We start from the raw sequence: 22,968 nt of genomic DNA, 5'->3' as shown, positions 1-22,968 counted from the left end.
CCATAGAATTGAGGGTCTATTTCTGGGCTCTCTATGCTGTTCCATTGATTATGTGTCTGTTTTTGTGCCAGTACCATACTGTCTTGATGATGACAGCTTTGTAATAGAGCTTGAAGCCCGAAATTGTGATGCCACCAACTTTGGCTTTCTTTTTCAATATTGCTTTGGCTATTCGAGGTCTTTTCTGGTTCCATATAAATTTTAGGATTATTTGTTCCATTTCTTTGAAAAAAATGGATGGGATTTTGATAGGGATTGCATTAAATGTGTAGATTGCTTTAGGTAGCATAGATATTTTCACAATATTTATTCTTCCAATACAGGAGCATGGAACATTTTTCCATTTCTTTGTGTCTCCCTCAATTTCTTTCATGAGTACTTTATAGTTTTCTGAGTATAGATTCTTAGCCTCTTTGGTTATGTTTATTCCTAGGTATCTTATAGTTTTGGGTGCAACTGTAAGGGATTGGCTCCTTAATTTCTCTTTCTCTGTCTTCGTTGGTGTAGAGAAATGCAACTGATTTCTGTGCATTGATTTTATATCCTGACACTTTACTGAATTCCTGTACAAGTTCTAGCAGTTTTGGAGTGGAGTCTTTTGGGTTTTCCACATATAGTATCATATCATCTGCGAAGAGTGATAGTTTGACTTCTTCTTTGCCAATTTGGGTGCCTTTAATTTCTTTTTATTGTCTGATTGCTGAGGCAAGGACTTCTAGTACTATGTTGAATAGCAGTGGTGATAATGGACATCCCTGCCGTGTTCCTGACCTTAGCGGAAAAGCTTTTAGTTTTTCTCCATTGAGAATGATATTTGCGTTGGGTTTTTCATAGATGGGTTTGATGATATTGAGGTATGTGCCTTCTATCCCTACACTTTGAAGAGTTTTGATCAGGAAGGGATGCTGTACTTTGTCAAATGCTTTTTCAGCATCTATGGAGAGTATCATAAGGTTCTTGTTCTTTCTTTTATTAATGTGTTGTATCACATTGATTGATTTGTGGATGTTGAACCAACCTTGCAGCCCTGGAATAAATCCCACTTGGTCATGGTGAATAATCCTTTTAATGTACTGTTGGATCCTATTGGCCAGTATTTTGGTGAGAATTTTTGCATCTGTGTTCATCAAGGATATTGGTATGTAATTCTCTCTTTTTTTTTAAAAGATTTTATTTATTTATTTGACAGAGAGAGATCACTAGCAGATGGAGAGGCAGGCAGAGAGAGAGAGAGAGGGAAGCAGGCACCCTGCTGAGCAGAGAGCCCGATGTGGGACTCGATCCCAGGACCCTGAGATCATGACCTGAGCTGAAGGCAGCAGCTTAATCCACTGAGCCACCCAGGTGCCCCTGTAATTCTCTTTTTTGATGGGATCCTTGTCTGGTTTTGGGATCAAGGTGATGCTGGCCTCATAAAATGAGTTTGGAAGTTTTCCTTCCATTTCTATTTTTTGGAACAGTTTCAGGAGAATAGGAATTAGTTCTTCTTTAAATGTTTGGTAGAATTCCCCTGGGAAGCCATCTGGCCCTGGGATTTTGTTTGTTTGGAGATGTTTGATGACTGTTTCAATCTCCTTACTGGTTATGGGTCTGTTCAGGCTTTCTATTTCTTCCTGGTTCAGTTGTGGTAGTTTATATATCTCTAGGAATGCATCCATTTCTTCCAGATTGTCAAATTTGTTGGCGTAGAGTTGCTCATAGTATGTTCTTATAATTGTCTGTATTTCTTTGGTGTTAGTTGTGATCTCTCCTCTTTCATTCATGATTTTATTTATTTGGGTCCTTTCTCTTTTCTTTTTGATAAGTCTGACCAGGGGTTTATCAATCTTATTAATTCTTTCAAGGAACCAGCTCCTAGTTTCGTTGATTTGTTCTATTGTTTTTTTTGGTTTCTATTTCATTGATTTCTGCTCTGATCTTTATGATTTCTCTTCTCCTGCTGGGTTTAGGCTTTCTTTGTTTTTCTTTCTCCAGCTCCTTTAAGTGTAGGGTTAGGTTGTGTATTTGAGAACTTTCTTGTTTCTTGAGAAAGGCTTGTACTGCTATATATTTTCCTCTCGGGACTGCCTTTGCTGTGTCCCACAGATTTTGAACCGTTGTGTTTTCATTATCATTTGTTTCCATGAATTTTTCCAATTCTTCCTTAAATTCTTGGTTGACCCATTCATTCTTTAGAAGGATGCTGTTTAGTCTCCATGTATTTGGGTTCTTTCCAAATTTCCTCTTGTGATTGAGTTCTAGCTTCAGAGCATTGTGGTCTGAAAATATGCAGGGAATGATCCCAATCTTTTGATACCAGTTGATATCTGATTTGTGACCCAGGATGTGATCTATTCTGGAGAATGTTCCATGGGCACTAGAGAAGAACGTGTATTCTGTTGCTTTGGGATGAAATGTTCTGAATATATCTGTGATGTCCATCCGATCCAGTGTGTCATTTAAGGCCTTGATTTCCTTGTTGATCTTTTGCTTGGATGATCTGTCCATTTCAGTGAGGGGAGTGTTAAGTCCCCTACTATTATTGTATTATTGTCGATGTGTTTCTTTGATTTTGTTATTAATTGGTTTATATAGTTGGCTGCTCCCACGTTAGGGGCATAGATATTTAAAATTGTTAGATCTTCTTGTTGGACAGATCCTTTGAGTATGATATAGTGTCCTTCCTCATCCCTTGTTATAGTCTTTGGCTTAAAGTCTAATTGATCTGATATAAGGATTGCCACCCCAGCCTTCTTCTGATGTCCATTAGCATGATAAATTGTTTTCCACCCCCTCCCTTTAAATCTGGAGGTGTCTTCGGGCCTAAAATGAGTTTCTTGTAGGCAGCATATTGATGGGGTTTGTTTTTTTATCCATTCTGATACCCTGTGTCTTTTGATTGGGGTATTTAACCCATTAACATTTAGGGTAACTATTGAGAGATATGAGTTTAGTGCCATTGTATTGTCTGTAAGGTGACTGTTACTGTATATTGTCTGTTCCTTTCTGATCTACTACTTTTAGGGTCTCTCTTTGCTTAGAGGACCCCTTTCAATATTTCCTGTAGAGCTGGTTTGGTGTTTGAAAATTCTTTCAGTTTTTGTTTGTCCTGGAAGCCTTTTATCTCTCCTCCTATTTTCAAAGATAGCCTAGCTGGATATAGTATTCTTGGCCATATGTTTTTCTCGTTTAGTGCTCTGAATATATCATGCCAGTTCTTTCTGGCCTGCCAGGTCTCTGTGGATAAGTCTGCTGCCAATCTAATATTTTTACCATTGTATGTTACAGACTTCTTTTCCCGGGCCGCTTTTAGGATTTTCTCTTTGTCGCTAAGACTTGTAAATTTTACTATTAGGTGACGGGGTGTGGACCTATTCTTATTGATTTTGAGGGGGGTTCTCTGCACCTCCTGGATTTTGATGCTTGTTCCCTTTGCCATATTAGGGAAATTCTTTCCAATAATTCTCTCCAATATACCTTCTGCTCCCGTCTCTCTTTCTTCTCCTTCTGGAATCCGAATTTTCTAATGTTGTTTCGTCTTATGGTGTCACTTATCTCTCGAATTCTCCCCTCGTGGTCCAGTAGCTGTTTGTCCCTCTTTTGCTCAGCTTCTTTATTCTCTGTCATTTGGTCTTCTATATCGCTAATTCTTTCTTCTGCCTCATTTATCCTAGCAGTGAGAGCCTCCATTTTTGATTGCACCTCATTAATAGCTTTTTTGATTTCAACTTGGTTAGATTTTAGTTCTTTCTCCAGAAAGGGCTTTTATCTCTCCAGAGAGGGTTTCTCTAATATCTTCCATGGCTTTTTCGAGACTGGCTAGAACTTTGAGAATCGTCATTCTGAACCCTAGATCTGACATAGTACCAATGTCCGTATTGATTAGGTCCCTAGCCTTTGGTATTGCCTCTTGTTCTTTTTTTTTGTGGTGAGTTTTTCTGCATCTGACATATTCTATTGCATTTTATAGAGGAAGATAGGTATGCCCCATCCTGTATTATCCAAAGATAAATTACTTAACTCTGTTAAGACAAAAAGCCACTTTTCGAGATCTTTACAACATGTAATTTTCCTACTTATTCTGTGTTTGCTTTGCAGCTTGGCAAACATCTTTATCTGGATAGTAGTATTGCCAGTATTAAAGGTTATGGGTTGCATTTGTGTGTCTTATTTTGTAAGATCATTGGATTAGTTTCCTAGGGACGAGACAATAAATTATCACAAACTTGAATGCTTAAAACAACAGAAATTTATTTTCTCACAGTTAGTGGCTAAAAGTCTGGGACAGTTGGTTCCTTTAGGAGATCTGAAGCAGAACCACTTTCCAAGCCTGCCTCTTAGCTCAGTGTCTTCCCACAATCCTTCACCTTCCTTGTGTTGTAGTTACATCACTCCAATCTCTGCCTCCATCTTCATGTGGCTTTCTTCTCATGTTTCTGTATCAAATAATCTCTTTCTTTTCTCTTATAAGGATACTAGTCACTGGATTTTGAGTCCATCCTAAATCCAAGATGATCACATCTTGAGATCCTTAATTTAATTACATCTGCAAAGACCGTATTTCCAAATAAGGTCATACTCACAGGTATTAGAAATTAGGACTTAGACATATTTCGGGGGGAGACATAATCAACCAACTAGAATGCCTAATTATTCTTTGATGTTGCTATTCATGAAAATGTGATGGAGGAGAAGTTGAAATTAAAATATAACAAAATGCTAATCAGAGAATTTCTAATTCTTGTAAAGATGGAGTAATAGGAACCATGTTAATCTTTATACACTGAAGAAACAGCAAAATGGGCAAAACATATGAAACATTGGACCAAACGCTGGACATGACCATGATCCCTGTCAGAAGGGGAATCGAATAAGCTGAGCACTGTAATTTTTCAATTTTACTGCCTACATAGAGTTTACAGGCTGCAGTGCTGTAAGGAGGAACACAGAGCCCAAAAGGCTTCACGAGTTAAGTAGATAGAAATAAGAATTTGGGAAGATCAAGGAAGGTAGAATATATGTATGTATAATTGGAGATACAGAAAAAGAGGAGGGGGGTGGAGAATAAGAGCAAGTTAAAAACTTACAAGAAACAGAATAAATAATAGAGAACACAAATCAATGAAATTGAAGAGCAAAACAGGGTAGAGAAAACTCAAGTAAATCTACAGCTAATTTATTGAATAGATGAGTAAAATTCATAAACTTTCAGCTGGAATGTTCATAGAAAGAGAAGGAACAAATTATCAATATCAAGAATGAGAAAGTGGACAATTGGGGCGCCTGGGTGGCTCAGTGGGTTAAAGCCTCTGCCTTCGGCTCAGGTCATGATCCCAGGGTCCTGGGATGGAGCCCCACATTGGGCTCTCTGCTCAGCAGGGAGCCTGCTTCCTCCTCTCTCTCTCTGCCTGCCTCTCTGCCTACTTGTGATCTCTGTCTATCAAGTAAATAAATAAAATCTTAAAAAAAAAAGAAAGTGGATATTGCTACAGATCCTATAGATATGAAAAGGAGAATGAAGAAATATTATAAACAATACTATACTAATAATCTTAATGTATATGAAATGAGTAAATTCCTTGAAAGAAAAAAATTAAGAAAATTTAATCAAGAAATAGATGATGTGAATCAACCTATATATGTTAAAGAAAATGAGCCTTAGATAGATTTACTTTTGAATTCTACCAGACATTTAAGGAAGAATAGTACCAATCCTTTGCAAACTTTTTAAAGCCATTACCCTGATATTACAGAACAATATCCATCATGAACAGAAAAGCAAATTAAATCCAACAATATATAGAAAGGCTAAAACACATCATGACTAAGTAGTGTTTACCAGAGGAATCCAAAATTGGTTTAATATTTGAAAAGTAATAAATGTAATTTGCCATATTGAAGAGTAAAAAGAAAAAACATGATTATCTCAAAAGAGGCAAAATTTTTTTTCATAAAATATAGTATCCTTTCTTGCAGTAGGATGTATCATTCCTGATTATGTAGCCTCCAACGTCAATTCCATGGTCCTGCTGGATATTCTGTGACCTACCTAAAACACTTGTTTCAGAAATTTGGCCTCATTAAAACACACACACACACACACACACACACACACACACACACACACAGCCTATTTTAATAAACTTTTAATCAACTTTAATGAGGTATAATTTGCATCCAATAAAATTCTCCCACTCAGGTGGAGACTATTATGAGCAAATATACACACTCATGTAGTCACCACTAGAATCTAGATACAGGACACTTCCAGCAACCCATAAGTTTCCCTTATACTCTTCATAGTTAACCCTCATGTCCCAGGCTACCATAATTTTTCTGTCATTCTAGATTACTTTGTCTATTTGGAGGGTATCTAATCATGAATGATACATCCAACTGTAAGGGAGGCTAGGAAAGTGAGCTTCTAGATTCTATCCTTAGAAGGTGGGACTTTTAAGTTGGAAAATTTCCCAACTTTGCCTTGATCTCTTTTATTTGTCTGTGCATGTGCATGCTTGCTTTGAAATTAAAAAGTACTAAAAAAAAAATGAGGAAAATAACATACACCCATATTTTCCTTACTTAGTGTTAATTACTTCAACATTTAGACATGTGTTTGGAGTTCTTTTGCTATTGACTCTTTAACAGATATTAAAGAAAAAAATATGAATTCATTGCCATAAAAATTAGAGTATTACAGATAATGCTCAAGTTCACATTGACCCCAGTGTTGCCATTATCTCATTTATCCTCACTAGAGGCAAACATTATTATGACCTTTGTATATGTATTTTTCTGATTTTCTATTTATAGAAATCATATTTATAGAATTGTATTTATAGAAAAATATAAACTATTTTGATTCTTAAAATTTTACCTAAATGGTATCATATTTGCACATGGTTCTACAATTTGCCTTTTTAACTCAAATGTGTTTTTCAGCTCACAAATACTGATACATATAGGTAGTACAAATAAATGAATATAAGAGGAATGGAAATTTGTTAACTCTGGGGAAATGTTGTACTATTAATTCCATAAAACCCATTAGGAATTTTGAGAAGTTAGGAGTTTTTATTCTGATAATAAACAATTCCCATAATCTGGATGCCGGCCTCATTGGCCTGCCACTCCCCTACTTAAAGTAGTGCCTTCTCTGTACACAGAGACAGAAAGTGAAGCAAGAACAAGTTAAAACACAAGAATCTGACCATACTAGACAAGGAAAAACAAAGCCTCAAAAGTTCTGGAGAGATAGGTGTTAATTTCTTAAATTGAGCAAAGAAAGTAGAAATTTGGTAATCACTTGTTTAGACTAATCTCTACATAGCAAGTTTTCTACATGGTAACCATTTTGAAAAGCTTGTCCCCGCCCCAACCCCACTACCATTACCTCTTAACACTCTTAACACTAAAAGCATTGCGTGGTAGCAGAAACTGTATAGTGGCAATAAGATTTTTCCCTCATTTTTCTTCTGTAATTGCTTTACTTCACATTTAAAATTTTGTGTATAAATTGGCATTCTCAACTACAGAATAATTAAATGCTTAATTAAATAATTAAATTAAATCAATATGAAATTTGAAAATATATTCAAGTAAGCAAAATAGCTTTTCTGTCATGTCAATTTATTTAAAGTTATCAACATAATTTAGTGATACTTCTGTTTAAAATTCAAATGAGTTTTGGTAAGGTGTTACAATGAAAGAATTCAATAATGAAATAGAGATTCCAGTATCATTATTTAAATTGTACTCAAATAGAGGAATGAATAATAATTAGTTGTTTGGATGGGTTGGTGGTGAGACCAGTAGCTCTTACAAAATATCTTCCAATCTACAGACACATCTTCTTTCTTAAACAATAGATAATAATTATAGCTAAGACTTATACAATGTTTGCCAAGTGCCAGATACTCATGAACATGTTATGGATTTTAACTAATTTGAGCCTTACAATAACCATTATTATTATCATTATTATTTATAGATGAGGAATTTGATACAGGGGGCTCAGGAACTTCTTCAAAGTCATACAATGAAGATGAAACCCACCTGGGTTAGTACCAGAGTACAAACACATAAGCAGAATGCTATTCTGTCTCTTTTGATATATATATAAAAATAACATGTCCATTAATTTTCTTTCCCTAATGGAAACCACCAGTTAAAACAGGAAGAAAACTTCCAGTTTAAAAAGGGATTTTAGAAAGGTATAGTTCAGAAAAATAATAATAAATTTTACATTCAAAGTGTTTGACCCCTGCAAATTCTTACTCTAATAAGCTGGACCCTCACTATAGCAACTCTAGAATTCCCCCTAAGTTTAGAATCATACAGACATATACATGTGTGTATTTACGTGTGTCTACCTGCATATGTCTGTATGTGTATTAGACACATATTCTCAATGGCTGGAAATTTTTGTGCTCTGAAGATGGATTTTATCTGGAGATAATCAAAAGCATTTTGAGCTAAGATGAGGGGATGACATAGAGTTGAGCAATATTAATTTGAAGTAAAATTAAGTTTGGGCAAAAAATGAAATGGCCTTTTTCATATTCAATTACTAACACTGAAATTTACTTTCTCTGGCAAAAGATCTAGATAGCTTTGGAGTCTAATTCTATTTTAAGGTAGGTATTCTCCCCATTTCTCTCCCCAACATTTTTCTGCCTCTCTTCATTAACAAGGGTAATACGCTGGAAACTTGGACATGTATAAAATTCTTTGTGTATATGAACTTCACCATGTTTTGCTGATTATGCAACACCGAGTGTGTATTGTGGTAAAAGGAGCACTCTTGGCTATAATGCTGTAAAAGGCCGATATTTTGGTCACCCAGTAAAGTCCTACCATCATAAATAGTTCATTAGAAGAATTTTCCATTTTTTTTTACTAGATTGAAACTTAGTTCTCCTTTATTCTCACGTTTGTGGAAAAAAAAAAAATCATTTACCCAGTCCAAGACGGGTTGAGATCCCTTTGCTGGAAGAAAATGAACTCTCTTCTCAGCATAATCACTCAAGTCCTGTAGCAGGGTTCTCTTACCCACTGCTGCCATCTGCTGGTCTTGTGATTGTTAGATTTTGGAGAAAGCTGTGCATAATGCTCCAGTCAAGATGATGAAAAATGCAAATATCATCAATAGGTAGTTTTGTAGACCCTGAATAACAAAAAAGGTAAGTGTAATTAAGGAAACATGAATCAAACATGCAGAAAACACAGAATGTCAAGATTTCTAGGGACCTTACTAACCATCTACTCTATCCACCAGTATGCCTTTTGCTATCCCGCCAAATAATCATCCAGAGTCTCTCAAAAACCCATTAGAACCTTCCTAATTCACCCACTCAGTAAATACATGTGGGCACCCACTTTGCAGCAACATATGCGGGGGTTAAAATGCTGAGGAAATGTGCCCTGATGGGAGATAGAAGTTAATCATCACAGAAAGAATGCTACGAAGCGAGAGGGGTGTTAATAAGTAAACGACCATGATTGTTTCTGAGGGGGGCTACAAAGAAATCTTAGTGAGGCTGGTCTGGAGGGTGATGAATTAAGCTTCTAACCATAAGTACAAATTAATCAGGTAGGGAAACAAGTAGGGGTTCCAGGTAGAAGGAATTTTATGTGCAAATCTCTGTTGTAAGATTAAGTGTGATACTTGCCAGGGATTGAAAGGAAGGCAGTGTGCCCACAGATTATGAGAGTCAAATGGAGCAAAACCAGATTGGAAAGCTATGGTCAGAGCTTATGGGGATCTCACAGTCCACATACACTTTGGGGTTTTATTTTTCCAAGTAATGGGAAGACATTAAAGAAACAGGCAGCTGGATGTGGTAAAAGATGGGATTCATATTTCATAAAGTCCACCCTTTTTTTGCAGATGGTGAACAGATTGGAGGGGTCCAGAATGGGTGTAAGGAGATGATGAAGGAGGCAACGACAGCCTTCCTGGGCAAAGGTGCTGAGGTGCAGATGGAGAGACAGAGATGGATCTGAAGGGTGAGGAAGAAACAGAGACTAAGTTTGCTTTGCCCAGCTAGGGGTACGTGCACTGGTCTTAAAGACAGGAAACACTGACAACTACTTCCCAATGTAGCCAGTCCACCTTTGATTAACAAAGAAGTATCTAATTTTTTTAAACAATTTATTTATTTATTTTAGAGAGAGGGAAGGGGCAGAGGGAGAGAGAGAATCTCAAAAAGATTCCCCACTGAGTTCAGTGTTTGACCACCAGGATCTATCTCATTATCCTGAGACCATGACCTGAGCTGAAATCAAGATTTGGATGCTTAACTGACAGTCCACTCCAGTGTCCCTAACAAAGAAGTATCTTTCTGTGTTAAGTAGAGATATTTTATTTACTTTAAGTTCTCCTTTTCAAAAATTTATTTTTTTATTTGAGAGAGAGGGAGGGAGCATGAATGTTGTAGAGAGGCGGGGGGAGAGGGAGAAGCAGGCTCCCCGCTGAAAGCCCAATGTGGAACTCCAACCGATCCCTGAGATCATGACCTGAGCCAAAGGCAGATGCTTAACCAATTGAGACACCCAGGTGTTCCTATTTACTGTAAGTTCTATCTATCTCCAGGGGTACAGATAGACCAATTTTAATCTCTATCCCAGAAGATAAACCCTCAAATATTAAAAAAATAACTGTCTTATGCTCTTAAAGCTTATATTTTCTGGATCATTATTTTAGCTTCTTTGACCATGTTTCATATGAAATAGTTTCAGGCTCCTTGGCTGTTTCCATCTTAATGGTTGTCACCCTATGTCCCTCTTTAATTGTAAGTCCTGATGCTCTAAAGCAAGGTTTGAACATTACAAAGTAAAACAGGACCAGTACCTCCCTAACTTCAAATAAAATTCTAAAACAGCATTGAGATCTCTTGACAGTCAAATCATATAATATTATTTTTATCTCTTACTAACATTAATATCAATTAATACATAGCCGAAATTCCAAAAGCTCATATCTTTTTTCTTCAACTTCATAAAGAATTGGTGGGGAAATGGATGAAATGATCTGTATTTGATGACAGGGAGAGGTCTTTTAAGTTGGGCTGGGGCCAACTGAAGTTTCTGATTCACTGTGAGTATGAGTACTACCAGAAGTCACTCTAACGCAAGTTCCACAAATGAAAGCACCACAAAGCCTTGCCAAGTACAGAGCAGCTTATTTACGTGCTTGGGCGTGCTCGTGCGCGCGCGTGCACGCGCGCATACGCGCACACACACGCACACACACACTCTGAAACCTCTCTCTCTCTGTCTCTCCTTCTGAGCTTTAAGTTTCCCTGACATCTTGTCAGTTTTAAAGATTGCAACTTTACCTAGATATCAGCACTGATGGAGAGTAGGCACTCAAATATATGCTCAAAGAAGGAATACAATCAGGCGATTCCCAAATCTCCTTTGTGAATTAGACAATTGATAGAATGACTTAAATAAGAAAAATAGGGGTGCCTGGGTGGCTCAGTCATTAAGCATCTGCCTTTGGCTCAGGTCATGATCCCAGGGTCCTGGGATCAAGCTCTGCACTGGGCTCCCTGCTCAGCAGGAGGCCTGCTTCTCCCTCTCCCACTTCCCTTGCTTGTGTTCCCTCTCTTGCTGTCTCTCTCTCTGTCAAATAAATAAAACCTTTAAAAAAAATAAGAAAAACAATTATCAAACTTTATACAACCTAATTATGTGAATACTTTGTTGGGCTCTCTCCTTTATTGTCTACGTAGTCAGAAGAATGATGTTCTCAGAGATTAAAATATTTTTCCCTTTTAAGGTTAAGAATCTGTCTAAACTGCCCAGTCTCCTAAAGACAAAGACCGATTATATTTGGGCGATAGCAATATTTTCCCTTTGTCAAAAGTGAATATTAACACTTAGAAAGATCATGCTAACATTCTCCCCAAAGCAAAAAGTTTTAAACTTGGATGTCTGAAACAGCTACTAAGATAACAGATAATCCCATTCTTTATCTGGGAGTAGCTACTGACCTATAAACTGTTGTGGTAGTAATTCCCCTCATTGTTACTTCTGTAGACATTGTGTCTGAAGTTTGTTTCTAAAGATAATAATGTACATCTAGCTTAAAATAGCTAAAAGTAAAATTCTAAAACAAACTTCCCAAAGATGAACAAATACCAGATATAAAAGAGCATTGTGGAAAGTGGAAAAGCCTCCAGCTGGTGCCTGGATGGCATTAAGACTAACTAAAATCATAAAAACTCTTTAGCACAAAAAGTGCTTGGATCTCAGATTAAGTTCTTACTGCTGTAGGTTGTAGACTTCCATATATGTGTCTTCAAGTACTGCTTCAAGACATAACTAATAGGGCCTAAAAAGAAAGATACATGTTTTGCTTTTGTTTTCCTCTAGGGTCTTATCTTGTTTTTAAGAAAAATAATTCAAAAAATTCTGATAGGGGGCGCCTGGGTGGCTCAGTTGGTTAAATGTCTGCCTTCAGCTCAGGTCATGATCCCAGGGTTCTGGGTTGGAGTTCCATATTGGGCTTTCAGTGGCGAGCCTACTTCTCCCTCTGCCTGCTGCTCCCCCTGCTCCTGCCTTCTCTCTCACTCTCTCAAATAAGTAAAATCTTAAAAAAAAATTCCAATAGGATTTTGGTTTCAGTGTTTAGTTCCTAGCTCTTTCTTAAAGGAGTTGGCAGGTAGAGTATTTAAAACTTGGCTTTAAACTACCTGTTAAGAGGCAATTAGGCACCTTCACTTTATTACAAGTCTCACTGGATATTTCTTAAATTTTGAATTTTGTTTGTAGACAGATTTGTAAGTAGGTTTTTTTTTCCATTTTTTTGTTTTTTTTTTTTAAGTCCAGAAGTCTATAAAAGTCATTCTTTGCTTCCACCTTGGTCTTCTTTCTCTTTACATTTACATATAAACTTGGCCAAAGTTTAGAACACACTTTCAAAATTCCAGATAGAACTCCGTTGGAATTTTGTTGGAATCACACTGAATGTAATTGGAAACAACTGCCTACTAACAATTGTGAGTTGCTCCGTCAGGAATGTGGTAAGCTTCCCCATTTGTTCTGATATTTTCTTATGTTCTATAGGAAACTTCTGTGGTGAAGTGAATGATTTTCTAAATCTAACAATTCCTTGTTGATTATTTTCTTATATTTTTATAACTTTTATAATTTTTAATAGCATTTATTTTCATTTTCTAAGAAAAGATTTATTTACTTATTTGAGAGAGAAAGAGAGAACTAGCGGGGGAAAGTGCAGAGGGAGAGGGAGACAGAGAATCCCCAAGCAGACCCCCTGCCCCTAAGTGCAGAGCCCTACGTGGAGCCCGATCCCAGGACCACCGAGATCATGACCTGAGCTGAAGTCAAGAGCCAGACGCTTAACCTACTTAACCATCCAGTTTCCCTTATTTTCCTTTTTAAAATTGGTTATTGGTGGCATATTAAAAAGCTTTTGATTTTATATTTATCCTATTTCAGAACTTACCAAATGATCTTTTTAGATCTCGAGATTTTCAGCTGATTCACTTAGCTTTCTAAAGCAGATAATGTTACATGCAAATGACAGTTTTCTCATTTTTCTTTCCTACATCTATTTCTCTTCTTTTTTAATTTCATTTTTTTAATTTTATTTTACCATACTGGCTAGGATCTCCAGAAAATACTGAATAATATAGATAAATCTTTGACTTTCAACTTACAGCGAACTTTTTTCCTCAGTTTTACTGAGGTATAATTGGGAGAGAACTTTTAGGTGTTATCTTAGCTATGTTGTTTTTGATAGATTTCTCCTATTTGTAGCACTTCTAAGAGGTTTTCTCTTAATTAAAAACTGGTTTTTAATTTCAGCATATGTCTTTTGAATATATATTATCACATAGTTTTTCTGTTTACCTAATATTATAATACTCTGATTAATTTGCGTATTATAAACTTTCCTGGCACTCCTGAATTAAGCCCTACTTGGTCATGGCTTATCATTTTAAGAAAATTCTTCTCTATTCGATCTGAGCTGTCTTTTTATAGGTGCCTTTAAAAAATTTTTTTCTTTAAATGACTTTTAGCATCATTTTAGAGGAGTCAGAAATTACCATTAGGCTGAATGGCTAGAGGTTCTTTCTCTCTCTCAAGTTCTTATAACTATGGAAGTAGGTGTTTTAAGTTTGTATAATTAATACAGTAGTAGTGACTAGAAGAATTTTCAAATCCTTTATATTAAATCTATTCTTCGTTTGTGCTTCTTTCTATCTGTAACTGCAAATAAGCTATGCTCACTTGTGGTTTTCTAAGGCTTCAGGATGTTATACTGGTTAATAAAAACCCAATTCTTAAATAGCAGTAATTATCCTTTGGGAGGCAGAAGAAATATTTGCAAAGAGATTATGGCATGTTTTGGACATATAATTATTTTTTGTGGAAAACAACCCTAACTAAAACAAATGAGAAATGTGGATGGAAGCAATTTATGGATCTATAAATGTTTTAAGTTGTCTTTTGTATTTTAAAAAGTACAAAAATTAAGATCTTGGTGCATATATCCTAAGCAAATTTATTATTTTTTAGGTCTGAGAATCCTGTGCTATCAAATTATGGCTTTCTAAATCAAAACATTTCACTTGGGATAAATGAAATGATATTTTAAATCTAAAATTGAATAATCATTTTAAGAATTATCCAGGTACACAGGTAGCTTTTTGGTTCCCAGAGATTAGAAACATCAGATCTTTTTAGAAGCAGGAATTATTTGTTATTATAGCTGCATATGAAGACAGAAAATATATCTATGCTACCTTGACAGACTGTCTTTTATTTATATATATTTATAATAAAAACTATTTCAAAATACTATTCACATATATTCCTCAAATAAAGGCTAATGGGAAAAATTCTAAAACAATTAAAAATATTTAAAAAATATTTTGTTTTTAAGCAATCTCTACACCCAATCTACAACCTGAAGATCGAGAGTCCTATGCTCCACTAGCTGAGCCAGCCAAGTGTCCCTAACAATTTTTAGTGAAAATACACACACACATCCTAGAGCTATTTAATAAATGAAATTTTAAATCATTATCATTTACACTTGAAAGAGAAGGGGTAGTAGTCACCTGCTACCATACTATTTTCCTATAAAATTGTTGGTTTAATATGGAGGCCTTTGAGAGGCATGAGAACCAACAGAAGAATTTATTCCCAAATTCCATTTACCTCAAGGATATATTAATCTTTAGGATAAAAAAATTTTCATTTTGTTTATCTATCATATTTTACATTAAATAAAATTTCCCTTTATCATATTTTATTGGATTATGTAACCAAAATCTCTTATGGGAAATAAAAAGTCAACTAAATCATTTTCTCACTGGCTACTGGAGTGGAGAGAAACATGTTTCATAATACTTATCATATCTTTAGTATTTTCTTTCCTTGTTAGGGATGATAACATTTTGAACATCTGAGGCAGAAGTGCTTAGGGGTCACATACAGTTTTCAGAAAATGACACAAACATAGTATGAAATACCTTTCTTACCTGGCTCTACACCTGTTTTCTTAATCTGCCCCCTTTCTTATACATACCTGTATTTCCTTAAACATGAAGACACCCCACATTGCAGCTATAAATCCTGGACCCTAGAATAAAAAGAAAACTGTAATTAAATTGGTTACTTTTTCTGTGACCTGTACTCTACATAAATATAGTATATTGGAGAGCTGACCTAATACTTCCATTGAGTAACTTTCTACTGTAAAAACAGTATAACAGTATTGTCAGGGAAAACTATTCATAATCTCAACACTAACTCAACATTAAACTAAGGTAGCAGTCAGTAAAAAAATAAAGATTTTTCTTGTTTCTTTATAGTTTTCATATTACATTGATGATGTCATATTATGTGATTTACATAAATGTGATCTATTTATAGTAAATTTTAATAAGCAAATGATTTATTTTTTTTCTAGTGAGTTTAGGACACTAGAAATGGGATTAATAGGAGAAAGTGTAGGAATAATTTATCTTAAAGATTTTATTTTTATTTGAGAGAGAGAGATAGGGAGAGAGAGAGAGAGCATGAGCAGGGGGGAGTTGGAGAGGGAGAAGCAGACTCCCTACCAAACAGGGAACCTGGAGTGGGACTCGATCCCAGGACCCTGGGATCATGACCTGAACTGAAGGCAGACATTTAACCAACTAAGCCACCTAGGTGCCCCCAAAGTGTGGGAATAATTTATAACTTTATTTGCCATATAGCAATCTCATATCTGAAGAAACTGTAGTATGTTCTTTTGGACCTGTCAAATACTGTACTTTTAAAAAAATTCTTAAACTGGTACTATTGCATGGTGGTGAACTATGTCTGACATTAAACTCCAATGGATGCTAAAGACAGTATTATAGGATGATAGAAAAGCCATGTAAGGAAAAATAAACAAAAGGTTTATTCAGACAGGAATGAAATAATCTAGGAAAGGTAAGTGAGAAGAAACGAGGTGGAAAGAAAGAATGATTCTGAAGTTTGAAACTTGAAGCTATTCAAGTTTATTAACTTTTTTTAGCTGAGAAGGAAAAAAAAAATTGGTATTTGGATTAATCATGGTCTTTGTGGAGAAAGTGTATCGTATCAGCATTTTTATGATTCCTTTTCCAGCCCTGCACAAACTCTGGAAGGGTTTCTCATAAACAATTCCAACAGATTTTTTTGCCCTCCACTACTCCAACTGTCTACATGACTGGGTCAACAAAGTTTGACTCCACTCCAGGGATGTAAGCGAAGCAATAAAAATACATTACTCTCTGTTTATCAGTGTCTGGAAAATTCAACATCAAAAGCGCCAGAGAAATAGGTCAAAGGAACTGTCTTTTATCAATGACGTAAGATGTTAAGCCTCAAAATCCAAACCAAACAAGAAGCATCTGTGTTCTTTAGGCAATTCCATACTGACTTTGGACAGGATGGAAGGAAACAATGGAAAAGGAAATATAATACTAATGTTATCAGGCCAATCGCTCAAGAATTTTATCCTCTCTAATCTGGAAATTTATTTCTCTTCAGAGAACATGATAGAAGACAATGCCAAAAGGTATCACTGACCTTTGAGGCTTTTTGGCTGGTCACTTCCTAAATATTACTTTAGATGTGGTCTAAGGGTTATTGTGAGGAGTAATGTGGTTATAGAAAGTGGTGCTTTGCTAAAAGTAAAACAAGCACAGGTCAAAGTGTGTACATACTCTTTGATTCAGGCAAAAGAGAGCCAAATAGGAAGTACATCTTAGATAAGAGACATAGCTGTTTTGGCAATTAGGATTGCATATTTTCCTTTCGTAAAATGAATATAAATTACATATTTGTAAATGAGCCTTTGAAAACAAGGTGAGCTTGAGCTACCTTGAGAAGCTGGACTTCTGGATAAACTGAGTCAGCTTTCACATTTGTCAGCGAAGACTTGGAGCAGAGATATCAAGCCCTTGTTGCTGCCACATCGTTTCTTCTGTTTTCTTTCTTTCCCGCCCCCCACCCCTTCCCTCTCCCCCTCCCCTTTCCCTCCCTTTCCCTCCCATTCCATTTCCTCCTCTCCTTCCTTCCTCCCTCCCTCCCTTTCCCGCCCTTCCTTCCTTCCTTTCTCTCTCTCCTTTTTAATTAAATGTTATTTGTAATAAACTATAGATGCTACCTTCAAGAAATTCACAATCTAGCTACCAATGGCTATATAACAGTGGAAATATATGTACCTGGGAAGAACAGTGCTGCTAAAATAACAAAAAATGTGCTCTTTTGATAAAATAAAGTTGATCATATTTATCATTGTTGAAGCTAGATGATGGGCATGTTTAAAATTTTCCACTAAAAAAAAAATGATGTTTAAAAAAAAATCCAGTTCTCTCAAGAAATAAAGAAGAATGTAAGTTCCTTAAAGAAAAGACTGGATCTTTTCTGTATGTGGAAAATATTGTTCTTGACTAGAATAACAAAAATGAAACCAAGCAAGAACCTAATAGCAATTTTTCCCAATTCCCTCAAGTCCCAGAAACACCTGTTATTCACAGGTAATAATCCCCAAGCACCAAAAGAAGCTGAACCTGGTGGGTGAGAAGACTGTGTTTATATCACAGTGGCTGGAGAATAGTTCATCTGACAGGCAAGTCTCCAAGAGCCACGGTGATTACTCCCATCAACTCTCTGCCCATACTGCACCTACCTCAGCAATTTATTTCCATGGAATTAGGCATTAATGTTTTATCCTAAATCTTTACCATAATTTAATACAAGAAACAGTGACAGAAAAACCAAATCTTGTCCGTTATAAGTTTTTTTTTTTTTTTTTTAAGAAATAGTATTTATTGTTATTCAGTGTCCCCTGTAAAAGGCCCCATATGGTACATTCTATTAAGAATTTAGTGCTAGAGGGGCGCCTGGGTGGTTCAGTGGTTAAAGCCTCTGCCTTCGGCTCAGGTCATGATCTCAGGGTCCTGGGATCGAGTCCCGCATCGGGCTCTCTGCTCAGCAGGGAGCCTGCCTCCTCCTCCTCTCTCTCTCTGCCTGCCTCTCTGCCTACTTGTGATCTGTCTGTCAAATAAATTAAAAAAAAAAAAAAAGAATTTAGTGCTAGAAAATAAATAATATCTTCTGAAGAAATAATGTTACCAGTTAAGAAGAATTACTATCCCATTGTATTTACTCCCTGTTGTAAACACAAAGCAAAACTTAATGTTTAATCACATGACTCATCCAGAGACAATAGTTTGCTTTAGAACTTTCTGAAAGCCTTTAAAAATACCGAAGGACCATATGAGGAGTCTGAAGTCCTTTCTGTCTCACAAGGTTGTCAGGAGATTTAGAATATGCACAAAAGCATTTTTAATTTGTAAATATTACATAGAGATAAGTATTGTTATAAATAGAAAATTACAATGTATCCAAAATGACAATAAGTAAAATGACCAGACAAAAACTGCAAGGATATCAAGGATGAACAAACCTGATAAAATGAGGTTAGCGATGTTTCCTGAGCAATTAGGGACGTGAGATGAGAGGGTGTTGGTGAATCTACATGAATCTGTCATACAAACTGTACTCCTAAAAAATCGAACTCCATGATAGTCCTCAGTGATTCACTAAGAATGCTTCAGAGAAATCAGATTTACATTTGAAAAACAACTTGGAAAAACATTCAGCTACTTACAGCAGTGATTATCGGAAAACTGACCACAGCACTGAGAGCATGGTTAGCTATGAACCAACAGCAGGTGGCTATTGCCCAAAGAGCTCCTGATAGGAATCCTGAAACACACGTAAACAGTGCACACTTACAAGCCATGTTCCTCTCCTGAAAAGTCCACACTCTAGATACAGTGGGAATATTAACGTGCTCCTATCAATGCATTCTTTTTTTTTTTTTTTAAAGATTTATTTATTTGACAGAGAGAGATCACAAGTAGGCAGAGAGGCAGGCAGAGAGAGGGGGGTAAGCAGGCTCCCCGCTAAGCAGAGAGCCCGATGTGGGGCTCCATCCCAGGACCTTCAGATCATGACCTGAGCTGAAGGCAGAGGCTTAACCCACTGCGCCACCCAGGCACCCGCTATCAAAGCATTCTTATCGACATATTTGGCCAACACGGTTTTAGGATCCATTTGGAAACCGAGTCATTTTTTTTTCTTCTTGATGGCTGTGGGTATAATTATCAACCTTTTCAGTTTATTGACATTAAATAAAATACCCAAAGTTGTAGTTGAGATAAAGATTTGGTAGTGGAGAGGGACCTAGGGAAGATAATGGATCTGGGCATGCTCTGAGAACACCATTTAAGGGGGGAAAAAAAAGCTCCTAGAATTTGAATGGAAATACCAGATAAAATTTTCAGGATACTTACCTAGGTGTTCAATAAATACTCTATCACTTTTTATAATGGTATACGGGCATACTTTGACCTAAACAAATCAGGTATTCAAAATGAATCTCTGACATATGCTTTATTTTGTTCTTAAAATTTTTTCCTTGTGGACTTATATTCCATATTGCTTTATGGCAAACTCCTAAAAAATAAGAAACTATATATATATATATTTTTACCACCAGTGCCAAATGGATTAAGTCCAAAGCATGTGCATTTATCATATATCCTTTTCAAACTCTAAAATGGATTTCTCCTTCCTTTTCAGAGAAAATGTTTGTTTACCTAAGTGACTACAAAGTTCTATTGATTCTGACTTTTAATAAGCATCCTTAGATAATGAGGAAGAAATAATAGAGTCTGATTGTCAATACACAAGGTATTTTGGCATAGGAAATCACCTTAGATTCATTTTTCAAGTTTCAGGTTCTATAATAACTGGCATTTCATATCAAGTTTCATGGTTTTTAAATCTTTCCCATTTACTGGTGAGTTGGGCCAGAGCAACTAGGGAATGAACATATATACACAGACAAAGACACACAGGGTGGCTTGGTTTCCAGGAGATGATTATTCAAGCTAAGTGAGTAGAAAATACTTTCACAGAGTAAGAAGATTTTTTTGGTAGTAAATATTCTTACCTGGCAAGACTGCTTCAGGATATAGCTTAAGGTTATTTTTCATGGCTATACAGTAGGCCAGAAAGTAGACTGTGCTTGTAAAAAAGATGCCACTGAAGTGTGCAAAAACGTAGTCTAAATCTGAAAATACAGACCATAAGACTCAAATGTATCCTTTTATTCATTTCAAATATATCTAGGGTTCCAAAAATAAAACAAACTCACCAAAATTAACCTTAAAAGTAAAGGAACTATTAATTATATTTTATGATCTTAGGTTTCTACATGCTGTTTATAAAGAATTTTAATTAACATATCTAAAACTTAGAAATATTAAGTAGTAAATTAGTTACTATAATCAGATCTAGAAGGCTAATTTTTATGGTTATCTTGGAAAGATAAATAAGAAACTATAAATATTATGTGAAAACCATCTTCTTTTTAAAAATAGATTTCAGGCTTAATTTTACTAATGCCAATGTAGCAAATCTCCAAGTAGACAGTAGTGGGGGTGGTGTGAAAAATACGGGAGAGTGCTAATTTTATATGGTGACCAATCTGGAGACGAGCATCTCTGTTGCAGATGACAACTGTATGAGAGGATATTCAGGAAGTTATTTCAAAAAGGGTTTTATTTAGTTGTTTACTATAGGCCTCATTACATGGGGGAGTTAATGACACATGATGGTGGTATAATATCTGAGACTGCACCGACTGTTTGAGCAGACTGTCCTTTAGTCATACAGATGTGTATATGATAGGTTCTTGGTTGGGAAGGTCATACTAGACTCAATGTTTCTCTCAAAGGAAATTCTGGCAAAGGTGAGGGGTCATGTTTAAGGAGAAAAGCTTGAAGGTCAATCAGTGTGTCTGTTCTTCTAAAATCTTAAACCCTACTTCTGGATCATATAAGAACAACATGTGTATGAACTACCACAAGGGACAGCATAACATCGTTAATAAAAGCACATACCACATGAGTGGGATCTGCAATCTACTACTTGCTAATTTTGAGAATTGGGCAAATTACCTAATCTCTCACAGTCTAAATTTTCTCAACTGTAAAACAAGGATAATAATGGTACCTAACTAATAAGGTTGTTATGAGGGTCAACTGAGTTATTATTGTAATGTGCTTAGAAGAGTGCTAGCACAGTGCATATAATACTTATGTGTTTGTTAAATAAATAAAAAAATTGCACCTCCCTAGAATTACGTTTTAATAAAGTGGAATAAAGTGTGTTCCTATTAGATGGCATTAAAGTTGTCGTAAGAAAGGTCCCTAAGGACTGATTGTACTATTTATGTAAAGAGATTGTTGAAATTGGGGCGCCTGGGTGGCTCAGTGGGTTAAGCCTCTGCCTTTGGCTCGGGTCATGATCTCAGGGTCCTGGGATCGAGCCCTGCATCGGGCTCTCTGTTCAGTGGGGAGCCTGCTTCCCCCTCTATCTCTGCCTGCTGCTCTGCCTACTTGTGATCTCTCACTCTCTCTGTCAAATAAATAAATAAATAAAATATTTAAAAAAAAAAAAAGAGATTGTTGAAATTATTTATTATGGCCCAGGACCAAGAACAACCATACTCTTGGATGATTAGTTCTTTTTATCTTGTGTTCACTGAATTGTGGGACAGATTTGATTTCCCTTGTGTCTATAAGAAATCTTAGGGCCAAATTTATGGCTCATTTCTAGCAAGTGTAAAAATATGTTACAGTTTTTAGACTCATTCCTGATTGTTTTACTTTTTTCACTCTTGTTTTTCCTTCTCTTTTAATTTATCTTATGTTATTCTATTTTTATTGGTTCTTATCCTTTACAGATGAAAATACTAAAAACCCAAAAAGTATTTGTAGAATACCTTAAAAAAAAGACAAGTTCATAAAAGATTTGAATGTTATTTGGACTGAATATAAACAAGAACGAAGAAACAATGGTGTCTACACAGTCTAGCCACTCAGTTAAAGTCTTTCAAATCCCAGTTTTGTCATCAGTCTCTCCTTCATGACTTTTGCCTGCCAAATTTCTCCCTTATCTGAATGTAGATCACATTAATTTTCTGTTCCATCCAATTTAGAACTTTATTACCTATGATCTCATTCCTTTATGAGTTCATGGGTGGAAGCCATGTTTCAACAAAATGATAGGACCCCTGAAGTAGACCTTCTTTCATCTCCTGATGAGCCTGTACAAGGGCTATTGCATGTGGTGTTGAGTTTATATCTGACAGACTCAATCTATCCCTAGAAACTGAGATAATCTGGGGGCATTATGTTGGGCTTTTCAATATACTACTCTATGCTTTAAAAACAATATCCTCTGACTAGGCTATACTTTGACCTTTAGGCAGGTTATACTTTGGCCTTTACTTGATTTTAAAGTGGTATGTACTGCACTTTAGCTTTTTTAAGAATACATATTTTCTCAGAGATTACCTAACTGGAAAATAATCTCCAAATCTTACTGTAAATCCAGGAACTGTGTGTTAAGATCTAA

General features: G+C 35.9%; 1 protein-coding gene across 1 annotated transcript in view; it reads right to left on the bottom strand.

Moving 5' to 3' along the window:
* The window catches only part of LOC111156473 (transmembrane protein 144), a 58,341-nt gene that overhangs the window by 11,281 nt on the left and 24,092 nt on the right, over positions 1 to 22,968 (bottom strand). Inside the window, exons 9-12 of the mRNA XM_022517400.1 lie at positions 20,498 to 20,617; positions 19,148 to 19,245; positions 15,545 to 15,598; positions 8,939 to 9,145 (exon numbers count right to left, since the gene is read on the bottom strand). Coding sequence (XP_022373108.1) covers positions 9,062 to 9,145; positions 15,545 to 15,598; positions 19,148 to 19,245; positions 20,498 to 20,617 — 356 coding nt within the window. The 3' untranslated portion in view covers positions 8,939 to 9,061. The remainder of the gene's footprint in view (positions 1 to 8,938; positions 9,146 to 15,544; positions 15,599 to 19,147; positions 19,246 to 20,497; positions 20,618 to 22,968) is intronic.

Source organism: Enhydra lutris, unplaced genomic scaffold (assembly GCF_002288905.1).
Source record: "Enhydra lutris kenyoni isolate GAN:26980312 unplaced genomic scaffold, ASM228890v2 scaffoldscaffold3, whole genome shotgun sequence".
Taxonomy (NCBI): Eukaryota; Metazoa; Chordata; class Mammalia; order Carnivora; family Mustelidae; genus Enhydra; species Enhydra lutris.
This window is presented reverse-complemented; position numbering and strand designations above follow the sequence as displayed.